The 25,353-nt window shown below is 35.0% G+C and overlaps 1 protein-coding gene across 1 annotated transcript in view; it reads right to left on the bottom strand.

Annotated features, from left to right (window-relative positions):
* The window catches only part of LOC138712641 (neural cell adhesion molecule 2-like), a 1,205,141-nt gene that overhangs the window by 909,767 nt on the left and 270,021 nt on the right, over positions 1-25,353 (bottom strand). Inside the window, exon 3 of the mRNA XM_069844609.1 lies at positions 19,342-19,452. Coding sequence (XP_069700710.1) covers positions 19,342-19,452 — 111 coding nt within the window. The remainder of the gene's footprint in view (positions 1-19,341; positions 19,453-25,353) is intronic.

Genomic DNA, 25,353 nt, shown 5'->3' with positions numbered 1-25,353 from the left:
TTTGGCGACATCGTTAAAAACTTTAAATTGGGAGATTCATGAGGAAGTACATTGTGTATCATCAGATGGTTCTTTCAGACGGACAGACATTATTGCTATCAACGGACGCTTAAAACGGGCTCTTGTTCTTGACCCTACTATCCGTTTCGAAAGGAACCTAAATCAGGCCACCGAGGTTGATATTGAGAAGAAGTCCATATATGAACCTTGTCTGCCGTATCTTTCTCAAAAGTACAACGTCCCTCTTAAACAATGGTCTGTCATTGGTTTGCTGTTTGGCAGTAGAGGTTCTATTTCCAAATTCACATGGAATTATCTTAAGGAACTTCACATTCCTTTTGATTATGTAATGTCTGTCCTTATAAATATTATCAAGGATTCTCTTCAAATATTACATCATCATATCTATTTCAATTAATCCACTTACATTTGTCTTCAACAATTAACTTTCTTTTTTCTTTAATGTATCACATCACATTATATTGTACATGTTTATTGTATGCAGGACCCTTGTGGTCACTCAAATTCTTTGAGCTGATGTCTATAATTTAGAAAAATATACAAACGGCTCTGACAAGACTTCATAATATGTAAGTAATTTATACCAAGTTTTCCTTAGAGTTTCAGTGGAAATTTTAGCCCAGCAGAAAGAAACATTATAAATCTTGTGGAGCACTAATTTCGTAATTACTTGCGATATGTTTAAAGTATCCGCCATTTTCAATTCGACGAATGACTTGCAGTTTTTGTTACATGCTTAAAGACGTCCGCTTGACAGACATCTCTTACCGACTGTGATTTCGTCGGCACCAGTGCCTGAACTGAACTGAACTGAACTGAACTGAACTGAACTGAACTGGCATCATCATTGCTTACTAAGCCACGGTAGGCTAAAACCATTCACAGAACTGAAGATATTATTACAAACACAGCCCTTGTCAAAATTGCGATCTTTCAAGAGAACGATAGGAAATAAAAAGAACAACACATCAGCTGTTTCCGTACAACTGCTGTTTATTCTTGTGCTATTGCACCTGACATGGGTCGTTTATGGAGTCTATCAACAGTTCAAGTAGTAGCAAATGTGTCCTTAACACAATTTCATTAAAATGACCAGGGCTGCTTTTGTAATAATGTCTTCTATTCAGTCTTATTGAAATTCCTATAATTTGCAAAATTTCGTACAATTTCTTTCAAATAGCCTACTACATTTTCAGTTTGCATTTTATCCTTTTACACGTCAGAAAATATAAGCACTGTATTGACTTTGATTTCATACAAATTATAAATGTAATATGATTTTAAGACTCAAATTTCAGAAATTAAAGATACAAGAATAAAAATAATGAGAACAATAATAGTAATAATAATAATAATAATAATAATAATAACAATAATAATAATATAATTTTTACGTTTGATTAAGATTCTGGCTGATAAATAGGCCTACATACATCTGGGTCATTCCATGCAAAAAATGTAGATATGAGCGTATTCCGAATCTCAGCGCTGAGCAATCTGATGGCATCACGGTGTTCCGAATTTCACCGATGGCTTCACTGATGCTCCACCGGTGTCGCACCGGTGCCATCAGCTTGCAGAGGTGAATCTGATTGGTTCTTGTATAGGGCGGGAATTAGCAGATGAATGACATCGTGCACTGTTGTATCATGGCGGTGTGTTCTGCTTTAGTTCTGCTGTATTGTTTGTAATGAGCACAACGTAAAAACAATATGTTAATGGCTTATGAGCGAACATGTCAACGGACCAGTTATTACTACCGGTTCAAGAAATAAATTGTTTAAGCTCTCTTTTCCTTGTACGAGATGGCAGTACTGAAATTTCGGCAAATTTTGCTAGCGTAGCACAGACAACAACTTATACAGTCGCCATGACAGCCAGCAGTTTTGTTCCTATTTCGCTGCAGCGTAACGTCATTGTTGTCCACCGGTCCGGTGAGATTCGGAATACGCTATAAGTTTTTGGACCATGATGTCTCAAAAGTTAAAAATATTGCAGTAGGTTATTTAGTATGTTCTAAATATGAAATTTCACGCAATATTATATTTATATCCTTCATAGTTTGGCAGCAATCAGCATTTAAAATATTGGTTTAGCAAAGAACACGACTTCATTTATTGCAGTTTTCTTACTACGTGAAATAAGATGGAAAAGTGATTTCAGTTCAATTCGAAAAATGAGAGCCTAGATTATAAATGTTCTCAAAATGAAAATATATAACTTAATATAAATAATAAACCATGGCGCTTAAGCCCGTGAAGGGCCTAGACCGACCAGCCGGCTGCCGGCCTCACGTCCACATGCCGAAGCAGAGGTGGACGATCATCCAATCAGAATGGAGGTATCGTGTGGTTAGCAAGATGATCCTCCCAGCCGTTATAGCTGGTATTAGCAACCGGATTTCGCTACCTACCGTAGCTCCCCAAGTGCATCACTATGCTGGGTGGGCAGCGCTCCCATACATTGGCCGAAATTTCATGAGAAAATTTCTTCCCCCATGAGGACTCGCCGCGGGACATATATATATATATATATATATATACATAAAACTTAATTTTTTTAATATTTATCCACAGTAAAATAATTTAAAAGATATAGAACACAAAATGCAAATCATTTTTACAGACGAAAAATAACATATTTAATTCTTTAGAGTATATTGATTCCACTCTGAAAATTTCAGAATGTTGACTTAAATATAATAATAATAATAATAATAATAATAATAATAATAATAATAATAATAGCCTAATGTGTCCCTTGAAGGGCAAAAGCCTCCTGCTAGAGGGTAGCTCTGTTTCACTAACGCGATGAGCTACTCCGAGTCAGGTTGTGTCTAGTGTTTCTTTGGTTGGAGTTGATTTCGCTGCCACTTTGATTAATTTGATTTCACTAACACTTTCTTTACATTGAATGCATTATCACTGAGTCAACTTGGGATGTTGTTTGTGGCTGGCACTGTCTTCATTTGTAGTCGACTTCCAATTGTTCTCCATGTTCCCCTGCTTCTTGCTATTCTGGACCATTGCTGACCTACTTGTGTTGTGTAGAAGTCTGCCCACCTCTTCCTTGGTCTGCCTCTGTGCCGGTCTCCTGTGCGCGGGTCCCACATGGTGGCTCTGTATGTCCATCTTTCGTCTTTCATCCGCGCGATGTGGCCTCCCCACTTCCACTTCAATTTGTTTGCTCTTTGTGTGACGTTTGTTGTTAATGCCATTTGGAACAGCGACTCATTGGAAATTCTGTCTCTCATAGTTATTCCCAATATCTTTCTTTCCATTTTCCTTTGACATATTTCTAGCGCATTCATCTGTCTGTTTGTTGTCGACCATGTTTGGCATCCATAAAGCAGTGTTAGGTAGCAGGTTTGTAGTACTTCGAATTTGAGTCTTCTGTTGATTGTCTTGTCCAGGAGTATGAACTGGAGGGACCAGAAGGATTTCCAAACTAAGGATATTCTTCTTCGTATTTCTTTTCCAGTCTTGTCTTTAAAGGAAATTAGTTGGCCTAGGTATGACTTAAATATGTCAGTTTTTAATGAAAAAATAACTCACCGAAACAAAGGAGCTCAGCAGATATACTCTCCCGTCGTACAAAGTATTGCGCGATCAAGGTCAGGGAGACGGACACTCAACGTTTGTTCGATATTACTCATCGTCATAACGTCTCGCGAGTGTGCGACCGCCACACATAGCAAGCGATTTTCAACCGCCGGAAGAAAAATTAATGATTTTATTAATTTAATTTTTCACAGATTTTTTTAGATAACGTCATAAAACTTCGGAGATGGATTAAGAATACCATTTTCTTCAATACGAATGAAATTCGCATGAATTTAATTGGATGCATTCGAATATGAAACTATTTCCTTTTTTTTTTTTTTTTCAATGAGGTGTTTTATGAGCATCCCTTAATATTATTCGATACGAGCTTGAGTTGTTACTGAACACTTTAAATTATACATTTACCAAACCGTTAACCAATATACTTACAAACTCCAAATCATATAAGTATTTCATGTCTTTCTTGAATAGAATATTAGTGAAACTGTAAAATGTAAAATTATTCCGGGGAAAAAAATCGTATTAGTTCTAATCAACCATAATGAAACTGTAAGTCTTCAATTTCGCATGCTATAATATTGTACTATGGGTTTTAATTTTTATTTTAATTAGGCATTTGATTTCTAATTTTGAGCCATTTCTTGTAATACCTGATTACTGCCAATTGTTGTTACTAAATAATGTATTTAATTCGTAAATTTTAATCCATCTCTTAGTATAGCTATTTAGTGATTCTAAAATATCATGTTTAATAGCTATTATATTATATATATATATATATATATATATATATATATATATATATATATATATATATATATATATATTTCTTCCCATAACCATTAGATATAAATATAGAGACATGCCTTGAGGCTTTATGGAACAACCCATTCTTTCATTAAGGTGCATTCTTGTACATAATTCATGTGAATTGTAACCTTGACCACAATTTTGTATTATAATTTTATTATTGTTTATTGGTTATAAAATATGTATTTTGATACCAACTATAACCCTAATATACCTCAGGGTGAAATAGGGTTTATTAAATTGGATAATAATAAAAATAATAATATTATTCGAATTAGTCTTTAAGGTATTAAAGTTCAGTTTCGATGACACTGCTAGAATATTTTAAATTATGAACAACATGTAACTGCCAACCATTTGCCAGTTATCCGTATGACTAAAATATTAATGATATGGCGGTCATAGTTCGCAGTTTAATTTATTTTATAATAAAATTATTATATTTAAAGCCCAAAAAATCCATGACATCCCTGGCATAATCTTAGAATTTTGTATGGAATGACCCATCTATTATCAGGCAGTACATCTCATTTGACGATATATCAGAGGAAGAACAATAATTCTTTGCATACACTTGAATTCAGATTAGCGAAATATTTAGCTACTCGGCGATGTATGCAATGGATTGGGAATGGAACTGGCCATCCTACCCCAGTATCTCCTGGCCTAGTTGCCTCATAATTGTTGCCATATTGGTATCACTAGTAGGGTTCAGACCTGTCTTCGAACAGATGATTAAATAACATAAAACAACAATATAATTTACTAGTTTGCCACAAATGTGGTCTATGTAAAGAACCAGCTCTTGGTTTACGAGCGAAATTCAGATTTTTACAAGTACTTGGCTGTGATTTTTGCTCCACCTAATTAAAGCTTTATGTTCCTGACTTAGTGGTGCCTCTTACTCCCTTGACGTATTATAACGGCAGCATGTGGACTCAAGCATTAATAAAGGAAAGTAATTTAACTTCACTGCACCTCCTTTAAACCTTCGAAGGACGTCTCTACGTAAAATGAAAGGCGTATTAAAATGTAGCGAACTGCAGTAAGGTTTAAATTTAAAGATGTATTGCAGTGAACTTCTGTCGTTGGAGGATGCAAATTATTGACAAGACGATACTTCTAATTTATCGATATTCGATAATCGATACTTGCTCTCTACTTCGTAGTTGAAATATCGGAATACATCGCATTATTCTGTCCTAGATTACATGACAGTATGTTACATTACATCATATTACGTTCAGTACATTGACATTTTCTTTTCTTCCTCGAAAAAATGTAAAGAAATTCCTTCTCCCATCACAATGTTCTTCACTTTTCAGCTACCAGACTCGAGACGCAAGAGATATTTTATACATCTCCTGTCATTATATGGCATTATTCTTTCTTTCATAGTTTTCTGCCCAAGAGCAGCTCTTCCATTACAAACCCAACATTCTCCAATCTCTCCTATTTTCTGCTTTGTCCTTGGTCTCAGCATATGATCCAATATATCTTAATGACGTCTATCACCTGATATCTTCTTCTGCCCCGAACTCGTCTCCCGTTCACCATTCCTTCCAGTACATCCTTCAGTAGGCAATTTCTTCTCAGCCAGTCACCCAACTAATTATTCCTTTTTCTCTTCCTGATCAGTTTCAGCATTATTCTATCTTCACCCACTCTTTCCAACACAGCTTCCTTTTTATTCTGTCTGCACACTTCACATGATCCATTCATATCCATATCCACATTTCAAATGATTCTATTGACTATTAGAATCAAACCGACTCTTGCTCGCTGCAGAATTAGCGACAAAGCATTAGTTCCAGCTTCAAAATCAAAGAGTCTCATGATCCCATTTGATTGTAAATGCACCCAGTCTCTTTTGTTTCATAATGTCTTTTGCCTATCTGGTAAGAAATTTTAGACCTAGAAACGTTTTTCGTGATTTCCCACAAAGTTATATGAATTGAGAAGGGTCGTTATGAAAAGACGCCCTCAATTACTCTTTCTTCCAAATAGAACGTGAAAAATTTTCATCGCTATAAAATATACATGAACATTTCCACATATTTGATTGCTCACTATTATACAGGGTGATTCATTATTACATGTAAATATTTTGTGTGTGTATTGTAGAGGTGAAACTAAGACTAAAACGTTCTACACAACTTTTTCTCAAAACCTTTAATTTCAGAGTAGATGGCACCTATGTCGTAGTAACTGCACAGGCATTACTGTTCTCCCACACATTTGGTGTGGTATTGTGAGGAATCAGTTATTCAGACCTCGAGTTCTACCTCCGCGGTTGACTGGGGAAATCTACCGCGCATTCTTGGAACGCGAACTGCACGATTTGATAAACGATATCCCTCTTGCAACGCGAGTGAACTTATGATTTATGCATTACTGCCGCAACGTAAGGGCGTATCTCAATGTTGTATATCCAGATCAACTCCTTGGCCAGCCAGATCACCGGACATGAATCCTCTGGACTTCTACCTTTGGGGCCGCCTGAAGTCGTTAGTATATGCCTCTACTGTACCTAACGTAGATGTACTACAACAGCGAATTGAACATGCGTGTGGAATTGTTCGTAATGATTTGAACGGGCTGTGTAATGTTCAGAGATCACTAAGGCGGCGAGAACAAGCATGTCTTCAAGTTGAGGGACAGAACTTTGAACATGAATTAGACTAAAAATTGTGCAAATGTGTGAAGTTTAGAAGAAATTTATATATATATATATATATATATATATATATATACATATATATTGTTTTAATGTACCGAAGTACATAAAATATTTCCATGCAGATATTCTGCGTCATCATACGATGAAAGAGTAATGGAACGGAGAAAAATTCTCTCCGGCGCCGGGATTTCAACCCGGGTTTTCAGCTCTACGGGCTGATGCTTTATCCACTAAGCCACACCGGATACCACCCCGGCGTCGGACAGAATCGTCTCAGATTAAGCTTCAACTCTTGGGTTTCCTCTAGCGGCCGCCCTCTGCACTACGTCATAGATGTCTATGAACGTAGGACCGAAGTCCACACATGTGCTGAGGTGCACTCGTTACGTGTGATTTAAGACGGCGCTTATTCCGTCGGATCCCGGTCAACTAGTCACTCATAACGAGTGCACCTCAGCACGTAGGACTTCAGTCCTACGTTCATAGACATCTATGACGTAGTGCAGAGGGCGGCCACTAGAGGGAACCCAGGAGTTGGAGTTTAATCTGAGACGATTCTGTCCGACCCCGGAGTGGTATCCGGTGTGGCTTAGTGGATAAAGCATCAGCACGTAGAGCTGAAAACCCGGGTTCAAATCCCGGCGCAGGAGAGAATTTTTCTTCGTTCCATTATTCTTTCGTCCTAGAAGAAATTGTTTTACATTCTTTATTGTGTTTAGTTTTATTTCACAAAACGTGCATAAGTGGACTATCGAGGATATGGGTTTAGTGAGTTTGGTTGTTTTTGTACTGAAGTCCAAATGCACTGTACGAAAGTGATAATTAGTTTACATTTGGTGTGTTATCCTTTCTTTGTTTGGGAGAGCAAGTTCCACGCGAAATGGCGTTAACTCTGGAATTAAAGGTTTTGAGAAAAAGTTGTGTAGAACGTTTTAGTCTTTGTTTCACCTCTACATTACACACACAAAGTATTTACACGTAATAATGAATCACCCTGTATACGTGTGACAACTTGCAATGATGCACGCAGTTTCAGGGGCTATTTCGAGGGAGAACCGCAGACAACGGCCATTTCTCTAGGACAGTGGTCGTCAGCAATCGCTGAAATGTGCAAAGGGTAAGCGGTGCCGTCCCATGTACACCATCGTGCAGCTGGAAGAAGTAGAGAGCATACCCGCTAGCAGCTACGAGTGCACCATGGTGCACTGTGTTTTCCGCGGGTAAGAGACGCTAGCCGCAGGTTGATCTACGCTGAGGACCGCTGCTTTAGGACAATAGAAAGTTGCAAACATTGGGCATAGACTATTTCTTCCTGCTTGACGGTGCTTCATCGAAGGAACAGTGTAATAAAAGTTTTATTATATTTAACATGTAGAATCGCGTCTTAAATTTGGTGCAGATGCTACTATCCACCTTGTATAAATTATGTCATAAATTAGTGTTTATGTATACGTAATCCTTCCTGATCTAAATTTATGGGTGCACAAGGTCATAGATACATCATGGAGAAACAAAAAAAGCAAAGCAATCCTCTTCCTAATAACAGCTGGCCAAGGAAGTGGCGGGTGCTGTACTCTCTCGGTAAAGAACGAAACTACTTCTGAGGATACGAAATAAAATCATCAGGGAAATCATATGAATCAGAAATCACAGGAATGTTACAATATAATACAATACAGACATTTTTCATTTTACCTGAGCTAAATAGTCATAAATTTGTTTGAGTAAGCAAATTAATATTTTAGTTTTTATAAATGGTCAAGAGAGAATCAGAAATCTATTTGATACTCTATCGAAGGACGAAGTTTGTGAAACATTGCTCTAAATGTTGTCCTTGTATTACACTAATATGAGCAGCAAGTTCGTTTGATATACAGGATGTCCCATTTATCTTGTACAACTATTATAATATTTTTGTTTGGATAGGTATTGAAATGTTTGCTTTTGAGCGTTACCGGTATGTTAGAACGAGGGGCTAACATGAGTGTGGAGATTTGGTGCATGTAACTATATTATGATACAAGATACACGTGACGTCATCAATTTTTCAATACCACTACATACTTTAATCATGTTACATTGATTACACACATTCAGACGAGTTTAAATATGTATCACAATGTCACATTCCTAATCAATAACAACAACAAAACGAAACAAAAACGTACTTCCAATGTGATAATGTTATGTTTTGCGAGTCAAAGAAGATGTTTCAAATGGTGACCATTCACATTAATGCACACTCGAAGGCGTTCTCCGAAAAACCGTATGACTGCCCGGCATGTTTCTGGCTGAATGGACACACAAGCCTGTCGAAAGCGTTGCTGCATGTCGTCTGGTATTGTCAGAATGTTCTGCTACACACTGTCATTTAGGGTTCCCCACAGGTAGAAGTCGATGGCGACAAGTTCGGAGAACGTGCAGGCCACTATACGTGGATTGTGGCGTCGACAGTTGTTGTGGTTTGTTTACATGTTAAGACAGCAAACACAAAACAGACGACGTGTACGGACGTCAGTCGTCTTTCGTTGATGCACAAGATGAATGGGGCACCACAACAAACGGCACATTCTGATGGCATTCATTTTGTATTTTGAACTGTAGACATCATCTTATAAGATCCAAAATTGCTGCCGCATTAAGAAATAAGGGCTGGATAGTAGAAGAAGAAATCTCCTGTCTAGCTGAAAATGGGTCAACGAGACGAGTAGATATTTTAGCGTACAATGCTGACACTAAACAGGGCATCATTGTGGACCCCACGATACGTTTTGAAGTAGAATGTCATCAGTCAGCCGAGGTCCACCTTAAGAAGAAGTCAATCTATGAGCCTACAGTCAACTATTTCAAGCTGAAGTATGCCTTAATTCACGTTGAGGTATTCGGCTTGCTCGTAGGTGCTCGAGGGACTATACTAGCTTTTTTCGAAGAATTTCGACGGCAGTTTGCTCTGCCAACATCTCTGAGGAATGACATTGTGATAATTGTGTTAAAAAAATCCTGCCAAATCCTAATTAATCACATGGTGCCACATTAATAGCAATTGAAGAGTCCACTGCAAGAATGTTGGATGCCATTTGGAATACATTTTTCAGGAAAAGCAATTGAACGTTTGAATTGATTAGTGCTCAAAGCTTAACTGTGATTTTCCGATCATTACTGGACAATGACTATCAGTGTTAATGCCATATAACTCTCTATGTACATTCTATATGTCTTAAGCTATGCATTGAGAGTCTTGGTTCATTTTCGACAAGAAAGTGACATCCATCATTCTTGCAGTAGACTCAATTGTAATTTTTCACGCCCTTTTCTTTGTTTCCCTTCTTTAAAATTTAATATCTATGTTTACATATGTATATTCATTTTTTTAGGATACACTGAGTCCGTAAGAGCTACCCTCAATGGGAGGCAGTTCAATATTATTATTATTATTATTATTATTATTATTATTATTATTATTATTATTATTGGGAAAGTGACATTGTGATACATTTTTGAACTCGTCTTAATGTGTGTAATCAATGTAATATGATTAAAGTATGTAGTGTTTTATGAAAAATTGATGACGTCACGTGTATAGTTTACCATAATGTAGTTATATGCACCAAATCTCTACACTCATGTTACCCCCTCGTTCTAACATAACTCTCAAAAACAAAAATTCCAATACCTATCCACACAAAATAGTTATAATTGGTGCACAAGGTAAATGGGACACCCTGTATGGGCACATATTAAACGAGGAGTAATGTATTCACGGAGGACATGAAACATTTGTATAAAATAAAGGAATATAAGTTACAATGCAAAATCGTAATAGGTAATAATAAAGTGAAGGCAGAGAGTTTGAGTCAAATTTTATTTTACCGACGACATGCGATATTTCCATAATAAAAACACAGGCTGTTTTATTGTGTTTGTCATATTTCTTGTTATTCTGCAGCTTTGTTAACAAGACCACGCAAGTTGAACGTAAAATATTTCCACTCAAGTTATTCCTTTATTAAATGAAGAACATACGTGTCAAGGTATAATAATCAGGCCCTACAGTCAGCTTTAAAAATGTTTCTCGTGGTAAAACACTGTAAGCTATTGAGACACAAAAAATATCACTTGAACTGGCAATATTAATAAAAGAGTTTCTACTTTTTTTTTGAGGCGAAATGTCATGTCAGGGTAAATGACGCTTAAAAATTTAAAATAGGAACGCCTGACCCCTCCTGCTCTTATAAAAGATGAAAATGATAGCAGTGCCATTAGACTGCATTAGAGAGATTACTAAAAAGGTAGGAACTCGCAGGGAGAAAAAACAGGAAGCGTTGCAGCAGCAGCGGGGGCGGTAGGGGGCGGCAGTGTGTCAATGTCGGACGCGCTTTGCCGCCCACGTGAGCTCCGAGAATTAGTTTGTCATTCCTGCAGGCGTAAAAATGTGTCAAGGGGATCGCAATATGAAAAGTTCTGCATATAAAGAAACTCGCAGAAATTATATTCTGAATTATTTATAAGCAACGACGTAAACTTTCTTTTCCTGAGCGACATTCTCTGAATTCAGGTAATACCTGTATCACGAGACATTTCCAGATATCAGAAAAAAAAAATATTTAGGGAAAATGAAGGGAAAGTTCTTGGATTACATATAAAAGTTATTAAATATATGGAATTAAATAAAGTACTGAAAGGATGAAAAAAAAAAAAGGAAATAACGCAGAAAAATTAAATCAAAATGAGGAAGATAGAAAAATAGAAACAAAAAAAGAAAGAATGAAAGGAAATTGAATAAAAATTAAAGGGAACAAATTCATACGATACGATACATGATATGATGTGATGTGATATATTTTATAATATGATATGATATGATATGATATGATATGATATGATATATGATATGATATGATATACAGAGTGTTTAAAAAATACGGGGCATAATTTCAGGTATGTATTTCCCACATGTAGACAATCAAAATAGTTCATTACAACATGTGTCCGGAAATGCTTCATTTCCGAGTTATGGCCTTCACAACATTGAAATTCACCGGAACGTTTTTCTTTCCGCAGGTCGTTGTCATTACAGAATATGTTCAAAATGTCCATCTCCTGCTTGAATACAGACCTCACTTCAGTCGTACGGGTCGCCGGTACTTGGATCGAAGCTTTCCTGATCGATGGATAGGTAGAGGTGGCCCAATTGCTTGGCCTACACGCTCACCTGATCTGAACCCTCTCGATTTCTACTTGTGGAGCCATTTAAAATCATTGGTTTATTCGTCTCCGGTGCCTGATTTGGAATCCCTTCGGAATCGAATTGTGGCATGTTCTGAGGACATACGCAATACTCCTGGAGTTTGGGATCGTGTTCGCAGATCAATGATACATCGATGTGAGGTCTGTATTCAAGCAGGAGGTGGATATTTTGAACATCTTCTGTAATGACAACGACCTGCGGAAAGAAAAACATTCCGGTGAATTTCAATGTTGTGAAGGTCATAACTCGGAAATGAAATATTTCCGGGAAATACATACCTGAAATTATGCCCCGTATTTTTTAAACACCCTGTATATATATATATATATATATATATATATATATATATATATATATTTAGGACAAATAAAGGGAAAGTTCTTGGATTACATATATAACTAATTAAATATATGGAATTAAATAAAATACTGAAAGGATGAAGAAATGGAAGTAAGGCAGAAAAATAAATAAAAATAAGGAAGATAGAAAAACAGAAACAAAAAAGAAGGAATGAAAGGAAAATCAATAAAAATTTAAGGTAACAAATTGATATGATATGATATGATGATATGATATGATATGATATGATATGATATGATATGATATGATATGATATGATATGATATGATATGATATAACAGGACACGGAAGTATAAAATCTTATCTACTTAAATATAAAATTATAGACAGCCCATTATGTCCATGTAACAATGACGAACAAACGATAGATCATTTGTTACACAATTGTAAATTACTTGAGAGAGAAAGAGACATTCTGAAAGCGGCAGTTCTCAAGTCTGAAAACTGGCCAGTGAATAAATACAAACTTGTGCACAAATACCAGAAGAACTTGATCAAATTTACTAACAATATACAGTTTGACAAATTACAATGAAAGAAAAGTACAAAATTCATCCATCTATATTGCCTATAAAGAAACTCTTAGAAAAATATAAAGTAATTATATGAACATAGTTTAAGGTAAACCAATGCATGTAGTATTACTCCACAGTAATGGAGCATGCAGATTGTAAAAAAAAGTGATATATGATATGATATATGATACGATACGATATACGGTATGCATTGATATATGATATATGATATGATATATGATACGATATATGATATGATATGATATATGATACGATATGATATATGATATGATTGATATGATATGATATATGATATATGACATGATGAGTTCGCGGGAAAAACGATGAATGTCACATTTCTGTTAAGGATTAGATAATGATCTAATTGAGTTTATAACTGCAAGATGTAGTGCTGTTTGTATAGCAAATAAATGAAAGGATTATTGTATTCGAGGTGGTGATTCTCCTTTTTGCCATTTTTCATAAGAACAACCTTAAATTTCGTAGTGATCCTTTGAATTAGATGACATGAACCTTAACAAAACTGTGACATTCATCGTTTTTCACGTGAACGCTTCATATGATATGATATGATATGATATGATATGATATATGATATGATATGATATGATATATGAAGAGTTCGCGGGAAAAACGATGAATGTAACATTTCTGTTAAGGATTAGATAATGATTTAATTGAGTCTATAACTACAAGAAGTAGTGCTGTTTCTATAGAAAATAAAGGAAAGGATTACTGTATTCATGGTGATAATTCTCCTTTTTTGCCATTTTTCATAATAGCAACATTAAATTTCGTAGTGATCCATTGAATTAGATAATGAGATCAACCTTAACAAAACTGTGGTATTCATCGTTTTTCCCGCGAACTCTTCATATGATATGATATATGATATGATACGATATGGTATGATATGATATGATATGATATATGATACGATATGATATATGATATGATTGATATGATATGATATATGATATATGACATGATGAGTTCGCGGGAAAAACGATGAATGTCACATTTCTGTTAAGGATTAGATAATGATCTAATTGAGTTCATAACTGCAAGATGTAGTGCTGTTTGTATAGCAAATAAATGAAAGGATTATTGTATTTGAGGTGGTAATTCTCCTTTTTGTTATTTTTCATAAGAACAACCTTAAATTTCGTAGTGATCCTTTGAATTAGATGACATGAACCTTAACAAAACTGTGACATTCATCGTTTTTCACGTGAACGCTTCATATGATATGATATGATATGATATGATATATGATATGATATATGAAGAGTTCGCGGGAAAAAACGATGAATGTAACATTTCTGTTAAGGATTAGATAATGATTTAATTGAGTCTATAACTACAAGAAGTAGTGCTGTTTCTATAGAAAATAAAGGATAGGATTACTGTATTCATGGTGATAATTCTCCTTTTTTGCCATTTTTCATAATAGCAACATTAAATTTCGTAGTGATCCATTGAATTAGATAATGAGATCAACCTTAACAAAACTGTGGTATTCATCGTTTTTCCCGCGAACTCTTCATATGATATGATATATGATATGATACGATATGGTATGATATGATATGATATATGATACGATATGATATATGATATGATTGATATGATATGATATATGATACATGACATGATGAGTTCGCGGGAAAAACGATGAATGTCACATTTCTGTTAAGGATTAGATAATGATCTAATTGAGTTCATAACTGCAAGATGTAGTGCTGTTTGTATAGCAAATAAATGAAAGGATTATTGTATTCGAGGTGGTAATTCTCCTTTTTGTCATTTTTCATAAGAAAAACCTTAAATTTCGTAGTGATCCTTTGAATTAGATGACATGAACCTTAACAAAACTGTGACATTCATCGTTTTTCACGTGAACGCTTCATATGATATGATATATGATATGATATGATATGATATGATATGATATGATATGATATGATATGATATGATATGATATATGAAGAGTTCGCGGGAAAAACGATGAATGTAACATTTCTGTTAAGGATTAGATAATGATTTAATTGAGTCTATAACTACAAGAAGTAGTGCTGTTTCTATAGAAAATAAAGGAAAGGATTACTGTATACATGGTGATAATTCTCCTTTTTTGCCATTTTTCATAATAGCAACATTAAATTTCGTAGTGATCCATTAAATTAGATAATGAGATCAACCTTAACAAAACTGTGGCATTCATCGTTTTTCCCGCGAACTCTTCATATGATATGATATGATATGATATGATATGATATGATATGATATGATATGATATGATATGATATGATATATGATGTGATATGATATATGATTTATGATATATGTATGATCTGATATGATATATGATATATGTATTATATGATATGATATCAAATCACAGAATATCAACACTAATGTTTTTATGAAACTGTTAGTAATAAATCGTTTAACCATTTTGTTATTCATTACATTAAAAAAATTCTAAATAATAAAAAATTTCCAAACAATAAGGAAAAGAACAACAATTTTATATAATTACGTATTTGTAAGTTTGTGTTCTCATAATCTTTATCATGGGTAGCACTGGAATGACTTCTTATATTACAATGGCCATATATGGCGACATTGAACGGAACATAATATACAATTACCTGTATTATCTACTTCAACAACAAAATAGTCATATTCCTATTTTTCACTGTAGCTCTGTTTTGGTAGTGTATACAGTGCCAGTTTGAAATATTCTGTAAACTGGTCGCCACTGATTGTTTACGTTCTGCAGGTAACGACTGATTAAACAGAATGAAAACTGAGTAGAGGACAGGAGGTGGAATAAGTAGGGATGGTAATCTGTGTACTAGACCACAAAAGAAATCAAGAAATCTGACAAGAAAAGATATTGAGTGAATAGTTTTAATGTGACGGCTTCATCCATAGGTCCTGGTACTTGCTTCTGTGGAAGGGAGTCAATGACATCAATTGTATCGAAGTACCGGTGCTAAATATATTTTGGAAAGTCATTGAAAGTGCCTTGAGGAAAGCAAGGGAGCCATAGATGTTGCACTGCAAAGTACAGATTTTGCCTTAGGGCAGCCGAGGCGAAAATGCGACTCACGAGCACATTGTGGCTCGCAGTGCTTTTCTCTTGCTTCTTATCTACAACCCCCACCCTCTCACTCACTGGAGTCAAACTCCGTTCCATGTATATTTGTCTCTGACCTGCGAGTGGCGTATCGTCGCAATATCTCTCTCGAAACCATGTACCTCTATAAAAAACGAAAGGTTCAAGTAGGATGGGAGGATGCATTCTTTTGCTTACAATATGATGAAAATATTAAATATATGATTTCTTCACAAATATTACTAGGAAAACGGTTGTATAACATAAAACGGCATTATAAGTTATTACTTGTTACTGATGAAACATTAAAAGGTTAAGTGTTGTTATTATTATTATTATTATTATTATTATTATTATTATTATTATTATTATTATTATTATTATCATCATTATCATCTCTGTACGTCAATTCTTTTACAGCAGATGTACGAATAATGCGGTTAGATTTTCAATTTAAACTCACAGATTTACAATGTGACGTTAAATGAAAGCTAGATGTAAGGACTTGACAGATATTGAACTTTTCAAATATTTGAAAAAAAAAATAAATATTTGAAGCTTCTTTCTTTCGCTTGCTCTGTTGAAGCCATGTTCGCTGTAACTTACGTTTGTGAAAAATTATTTTCAACATTAAAAATAGTAAAAATCAAATTTAGATCACGACTGACAGACAAATACCTTCGTGATCAACTACGATTGGCAGTAAGTGACATAATTCCTGATTTTGAAACTTTGTCGGAGAGACATTCTGAAGACAGTTAATTTTAGGTTGTGATAATGTGTCCTATGTTTTCTTGTTCATTTCTTTCTTCGTTACACGTCCTAAACATTAACTTCCCCTTCGGTTGTCCGCCTCCCTCCATAGGTGCTATGCACGTTGCAGCTTACACAGTGGCTCGGCGCACCATGGCCTTTTCGCCACGGCTGCCTTAGAGTTTCAGGCAGCTCTCTCTCTCTCCCCCTCCCTCCTTCTCTCTCTCTCTCCTCTCTCTCTCGTCCCTAGTCATGAATAATATCTGTTACTTAGACTTAGGGATATAATCTTTAAACACTGAATTCTTATTAGTCTTCATTAAATTATGGCATTTAAAAATCGCATTACCTCTTATTAGTGCAAAAATCACACATAATATAAGCCTTTATAAGGAAGTGTTCTTCAACCATTTTAGGTTCTTTATGCCATAGCAAATACATTTCTTCTTGCAAATGAAAGTTTCGTAGTATATTCTTAAATTTACTACATTCCTGCACCCTTCCTTTTCTTCATCATATAACAAAAAGCAGTTTTCCAAATGGTAAAGACTAAGCCCCCTTCTTCAAGCTCTATACAGTCTCAAGCTAAGAACTGTTGATTTGTCAGGCAGTTAGCTTTGGCAACATTTATTCAAACAGAAAAGGAATTCTCTGTACAAACTGTTCGACAGATCCTTGTACATAAAATCTCTACCGCTTTCCGCTGGAATCCGAAACCGTGACCATGAGAAAGGGAAAAGAAGAGACGGGGATATTTATAACGAGAGATGCTTCGTTAGTTCCAATAACCACCGCATGGAGCGCAGTTGAAGCTGAAGCAGACGTTCATGTAGTGGCCTCGTTTATGAGACAGTTTTGTCTGGTTCGTTAGATTGTTTAAATCGTGTGTAACTGGGATTCTAGGGGAAAGAAGTTTAAGGGCAAATCCTTTCTGTGTGTCTTTTATTTAATGTTGCCCACGTACTAGTATTTCAAAAACAGAACACAACATCTCCACGGCCTTTGATATAAACGATGCAGAAATATCCATAGGGAGAAAGGAAGCTAATATTGATATGTCTTTGTGTGTTTATATATACACATCACAAATTGGTTTCTCTATATATTGTTAGTTAAGATAAAAATGTTAGAAGTCCTATGGCTTGCTTTTTGTTACTACAAAACCAGTATAATACGTCCGAATGCAGTTTCGGGATAGGATTATACATTGAAAAACATAACTGAGAAAGATTAATAATATTGTCCTCCCATCTATGTCTTGGCCTCCCCAAAGGTCTTTTTCCCTCCGGCCTCCCAACTAATACACTATATGCATTTCTGGATTCGCCCATGCGTGCTACATGCTCTGGCCATCTCAAACGTCTTGATTTAATGCAAATCAATCTTTCAGGTATAACTCCCTGTAGAGTAGATTTGAATAATTTCGAGGGAAAAATTGTTCAGGGACCGGGCATCGAACCCGGGACCTTTGGTTTAACTTACCAACGCTCTACCAACTGAAATTTTATTACTGTACTGCCAGTATAGGAAATTAAACACTGAAAATGCCTTAGTTTTATAGTATGGAGCAGTAGAAACTCGATGTGATCACTGGGAGAGCTGTGGTATCACCCAACCCGCCCTAAATAGGTTCCTTACTTATATAGGAAAATAATCGTACTTGAAGGAAGAAGGCGGCCATATTCCGTCTTTGTGACGTTATTTGAGGTGGAGTGGGAGAATGATTGCACTGTCGCCAACTGTGATAACCATTCATATTATCTTACACACCTAAAAAAAACTAATCTAACGTGCTACACACGTATTGTAACATTCCTAAGGTTTAGCACACCTGTTGTAACATTCCTCACAGTTTCAGTTCGTTTGCCGATATTGGCATCCCTGCTACGCCTATAGCCTGGCGTCTGCTGGTACTCAAGAGTCATCTAGTGGAAGTGAAGTGAAGCTGTGTTATCTGCAAGAATTATTGTGTCATTATAGTGATAATTGCATTTATATTGTACAATAAAAATTGAAATGTGTCGTGGCTGAGATAAAAGTGTTCTAAAATGATTTCCAGCGCCACAATCTCAGTGATAAACGTGTGAATATTCGTTAGGAGTCCGTTGGAAGTGGCCGTAGAGTAATAAAAATTGATCAAAATCTTTAAAAGCACCAAATTTATAAGCGTGTATGTAGGCCTATATTTCCATTTTTTGAAAGAAACTGTCGCAATTGGTGTAACATTACTTTAATTTGTTACTCACCACCGATAACTCTACAGGTAAGTATGACGTCATCCCCCTCGTTGTGAGGACCAACAGTGGTGTTCAGTTGGCGCCCCCAGTGATCGATGACTTTCGGATGTTCGGGAGGAACTGAAACAAGAGAAATAGGAATTGTAAATCACATGCACGCTTAATTGTGGCACGCTTAATTGCAATTATTACAACATTAAAGGTTTGCCAAATTATACGCAGTTCCAATATTTAAAAATTCCCTCCATTTCAAAAGTCACAATCTCCCATTCCTGGACTCACAAAATTTTCTCACTGCAGTCTGGAACAGAAATTTCAAAATCCTTGCTAAACAACAAGAAAATAATTTGCAAAAATACATATACCAGTCGGCCTCAGTAGTGTAGTCGGTACAGCCTTGGCATTATATGCTCGAGGTTGCGGATTCGATCCCAGTTAAGGTCGATGTGATTTAAGTGTGTTTAAATGCGACAGCCTCATGTTAGTAGATTTACGGGCATGTAGAGAAGTAGAAGAAAGTTAGCTTCCCTTATGAAAAGGTTGCCAGATTTGACAAAGCATATTACATATAATTTAGAAACAGACCTAAAAGGTAAAATGATATGCATTTGAAACGATGAGGGAATCGAATATACAAAATGTCAGAAAAATTTACACCTAAGTAGCGTTTGTGCTCATTTACAGTTAAGAAATAGGGAGAAAAATATCATCAGATAGGTTAGAATCATATGAATGCCATATACCGCGAGAAAAATAATAGTACGGATTTACGTATTGGCATTGATATCTAAACCAATCAACAGCCATCGGTTAAGATAACTTGAAATTTCCATTATCACTACCATACAAATGATTTCTCAATATCTGAACCGATCCTTTGAGGGCACTAATGGCTATTTCCTTCACAATGCTGTGTGTCAGCCCCAGGTTTTTACATTTGTTGGCAAAGAAGGAGCGTATGGTAGCTCGTGCTCCCACCATCAGATCTGTTACATCAGTGTGGGACAGGCTATATTTATCTTTATAGAACGGGATTGTTGGTTCATAGATCCGTTTCTTTTCACTGTCCACCTCATGCGGTTGATCTGGATGTGTCTCAAATCTGATGGTGGGATCGAGAATGTATGCCGAGTTGTTCTTAATGGCAATGATATCAATTCGCCGAACACTTCCTTGTGTCGCTAGTCCCTGCACCTCTTGATGGACTGTAAACCCTACTTCCTTCAGCGCCTCGGCCAGCATAGAACGGACAGCATGGTGACGGATGTTGCGAAGGGCCTCACTATAGGGGCAGAAGCCAAGGATATGGGGAAGAGTTTCAATCTCGCTGAGACAGCGCCTACAGCGGGTACCATCCCGACTCCTGCGGGACAAAATTCTGGCACAACGGCGACGATGATATAACCTCTGCAGTCGCGAGCGTCGTTATATAAAACATAATTTTCAATTTTTTTACATACACTATGACGCGAACAGACTTTCAGAATCTTACTTTTTCTCGATAATGGTACTTCCACATTATTTCTTTATAATTATTAGTGTAACTATTTTAAGTAATAAAACATTCTATCTTACGAAGTATTTAGTGTATTATGAATAGGCTTCGTATTCCAGCTACCTATAAACTGGAATGAAGTTGCCTCATTCGAAGTATATGTGACGTCACAGCGCAGGTATAAATACGTTCGTATGCAAAATAGTTACGCATCCTCTGCCCTCTTTCTCTAGAAAGTCAGAACCGGGACGCAGTCATAGTGAGTAGTCTTATCGATCACTGCTCTTACTAGTCGTATTATTTAAATAACTACATCTTTGTGGCTGATTGAAGGTTCATTGCAGAGGTAAAATGCCTTGGGTAAGACGCTTAAGCGTGTAATATTGCAGGGCTTAGTTGAGGATATTAGAACTAATATTTTCACTATCAATATATACAAAATTACATATAAATTGTGTAAAATAAACGTAAAAGTGACAAAAACAGTGCACTGAAAGACACTGCAATACCAAAAGGCACAGAAAGTGTCTTGAACGTAATAAAAAAGAACCAGTACCATCAAAATCTGAAAATTATGAAGATATTAACTCGACGTTTAACATGGATTTGTGTAGCCTACCATGCTTTTCAGTGCCAAGATTCCAATTAATGAATTAAATATTCTATATTTTAGGGAATTTCTAGAAAAGTATATATAAAATGAGTGGGTTTTCAGTGATGAACGACATGCAATATCGTAATAAAACATGAAAAAATAACAAACAATAGGAATATCTTGCACTACATCATACACCAATAACGTCATGTGCTATTGAAAGAATTTTTTGCATTTCTAGCGACATCCGCATATGTTCAAGTTTCGTAAGTTACGAATGCACGTTAATATTCACTGCAAAGATCACTACGAAAATGAACGTCACGGCTCAAGCATGTGTTTACTAGTATAGCTTCAGAATGACGGGAGTTGACTGTACTCCACGAACACGCAACGACGAACTGTTTGTTTATATCCTTATCCGTTGCATTACCTGTGTTCAGTGCACTATATACCCAATGTGTCTTTAACTTCAGTCTTTAGGTAGCTGGAATACGAAGCCTAATGATGAATATACCACGGAAATTTATGCACTAAAAATATGAAAATACGCATGCAACTATGGAGAAAAATTTACTGAAATAAGCACTAAAATTGAAATATATTCAACAAAAATTTCAATTTATAGGTTCATTTTTTTGGTTTAATAGCACAAATAATTTATTTAAAGTAATAATTGCCATCAAGCAACCATAGCCACGAATAAATCTTTATGAAATAGATTCTTTTTTACGTATTAGGGGTAAGACCCTGACTCTTCTCTTTACCAACAGTGCATGATATATGTACAATAGAAAAAAATATCCGGTTACTGGCACATATTTCCAAGTTTCTGGTCAATTTCTTCTCACTTATTGATTGTGTAGTAGAACTTGTTGAAATGAAAATTTACACTCCACTTGACTTCATTGTCGCAATTTTTATTTCTATGAAATCAGAGCGCATTAGCAGCATTGTCGTTGCAGTAATTTCATGACCTCAACAACACGTGACGATTGTCGTAGGTGTAGACTATAAATACATTCATTTTTGGTTCTACGAAATCAGAGTAAAAGTCTGAATGGTATCTAGGCGACAAATATTGGAAGAATAGTGAAAGAGAGGGCAAACGAAATTACGAGACAAGATATTTTTAGTAATATTAAAGACCTAGGATCACTGAAATACTATAGGGAGGTTACACAGTTTTGGGAACAGTAAGAATATGTCAGACTAAATTCAAGGGAAGAGAGAACGGGAATGGCATGGTGGAGATTAGGTATCTGGAGACTCAAGAATAGGAGAGGGAACGTAGAGAAGGATAAATGTCCTTTGTGTGGTCTAGCTGAAGACGCAATGCATATTGCGTTAAAGTGTCAGGCAACGAATGATTTGAGAAACAGTTGGGTGGATAACAAATTTCTACAAATAAACGCTATAGTAGCTTATAAAAAAATGAATGGTCACCTAAACGCCAGAAATTTGCATAAATTAGAGATAAAATTAGATGGGAAGAGAAAGTCAAAGCTCTAACGGATATGGAATTATAAATGTTGAGTAGTCACACGATGAGAAACTAGGAAGAGTAGTCAATGAAGTTAACAGAATAATTCTTAAGAGATTGAGCATAAAATGAGTAAGCTAAAGTAGGAGTTTTAAATAAAAGAGGTATACTTATTATTATTTTTATTATTATTATTATTATTATTATTATTATTGTGAATAGAGGAGGATACTTATAAGTTCATTATGTATTAGTTTGTGTTATATTTGTATAGAGAGTGATAGCGGATTAAGAACTGGAATACATCTAATCCGCCATGACGTGAACAAAGACTGATGAAATAAATAAATAAGTACATAAGTAAATAAATAAATAAGTAAATAAGTTAATAAGTAAATAAATAAATAAGCAAATAATTTAATAAGTAAATAAATAAATAAGTAAATATGTTAATAAGTAAATAAATAAATAAGTAAATGAATAAATAAATAAGTAAATAAATAAATAAATAAAAAATAAATAAATAAGTAAATTAATAAATAAATAAGTAAATAAATAAATAAATTAATTAATTAATAAAAAATAAATAAATAAATAAATAAATAAAAAATAAATAAAAAAAAATAAATAAATAAATAAAAAATAAATAAATAAGTAAATAAATAAATAAATAAATAAATAAATAAATAAATAAGTAAATAAATAAATAAATAAAAAATAAATAAATAATAAATAAATAAATAAATAAATAGCGTATTTTCGCTATGGCTCCTGAAACATTACACTTACTTATCACGGCTATTATGTACACAGAGCTAGCTTCATGTTAAAGTAGAAAACAACCAAACTTATGCACTAGGCAAAAATATCCATTGTAGTCGCAGCAATTTCATGTCTCCAACACTAATTAATTATTAGTTTTACTTCTCACATAATAGGCCTATTTGTTTATGTTGGAACTTATTATGATTTTTATCAGAGAGAAATTTTGAAATTAGATAAGGCAAAACAAGGAAATATGTCAATATATGCACTTAAAAAGTAAAATAAAAATATATATGCTCTTAAAATTGAAAAAAAATATGCATTTATGCAAAATAAAGCTAGCTTTATTTGAACGTAAAAAGCGTGATCGGCTAAGATCCGCTTTTACTTTTTAAATATGCAAAATCAATAAATACATGCAATTGTCCGAAGTTCTGCGGCCTAATTATGAAATTCCGGAGGATAATAACCTTTACATGAAGGAGAACAAAATTTAGAAGCACGGTTTATGGTATTTCATATGATAATTTATCCTTTATCATGAAATTTCGGCCAGTGTATGAGAGCGGTGCCCATTTTAGGAACTAAGAGAAATCCGGCTTTCAGAACCAGCTATAACGGCTGGGGGAATCGTTATGCTAACTAAACGAAGCCTCTTTATTGGTTGGATTATCTTTCACCTTTGCTGAGTAACGTGGACGTAAGTCCAGCAGTCGGATGGTCGGCCTTCATCCTTCATGGAATGTCGCGTCACGGTTTATTATTATTAGGAACATGTTTACAATTAAGTTCCTTTCTACTTAGCATTGTCTGTTGCACAAACTTTTGCGACTAATTTAGTTATGGGGTATTTTGTAAAACTCCCATTTAAGTATACTCGGCATCTCAAAACTTCATGTGGACTAAAGGTACCGTATATACAGAGTGTTTCAGAAATACTTTGACAAACCTTGGGGGCATGTTCCTCACACCAAAATAAGAAAAGAAATTCATATAAACATATGTCTGAAAATCCTTAGTTTTTTGGTTATTAATGAAACAACATAATGAAACATCTGTTAGATATTGTCAGCTTGATAGCAAGTGTTGCAACTTTAATCAATTCAGAAACTCTTAACTAGGGAAAGGGATTTGGAGTACTATAAAGAATGGTGAAACTTAGTATAGATATTCGTAGATCAGTGACTGTCAAGCGAGCTGCATCACAGAGCATGGAGGAGTACAGTTCACTTCATACAAACTTACACGCAACGTGCTATAAACGTATTTCAGAATAAACAAATGGAATAGTTTAATGACATATAGTGACCTACATACATAATCTGCATTTCACTTTGAACTACATGTGTTTTTCTTGGCAACGCATAAGACACCATTAAACAACATACAAATATACATAATTAAATGTCAATCTCTGCGTCCTCGCGTGTCAGTGGAAATATTGATGGCTGGTAGTTGTTTTCTGTATGGAACTCGACTCTGAATATGTGTATTTTTCTGTCAGGAGCGTGCTAAATTAGAACCTTTATTTACAATATCATGAAATATGATAATATGTACACAACGTACACTACAGTATTTAGAATATATATATATATATATATATATATATATATATATATATATATAATACTACAATATTTACAACATAGCCTAATAGAGTATCATTAAATGTTGAACAAA

Source organism: Periplaneta americana, chromosome 13, assembly GCF_040183065.1.
Source record: "Periplaneta americana isolate PAMFEO1 chromosome 13, P.americana_PAMFEO1_priV1, whole genome shotgun sequence".
Lineage (NCBI taxonomy): Eukaryota > Metazoa > Arthropoda > Insecta > Blattodea > Blattidae > Periplaneta > Periplaneta americana.
Note: the sequence above shows the minus strand (reverse complement) of the source record. Positions and strands in the feature narration are given on the sequence as shown.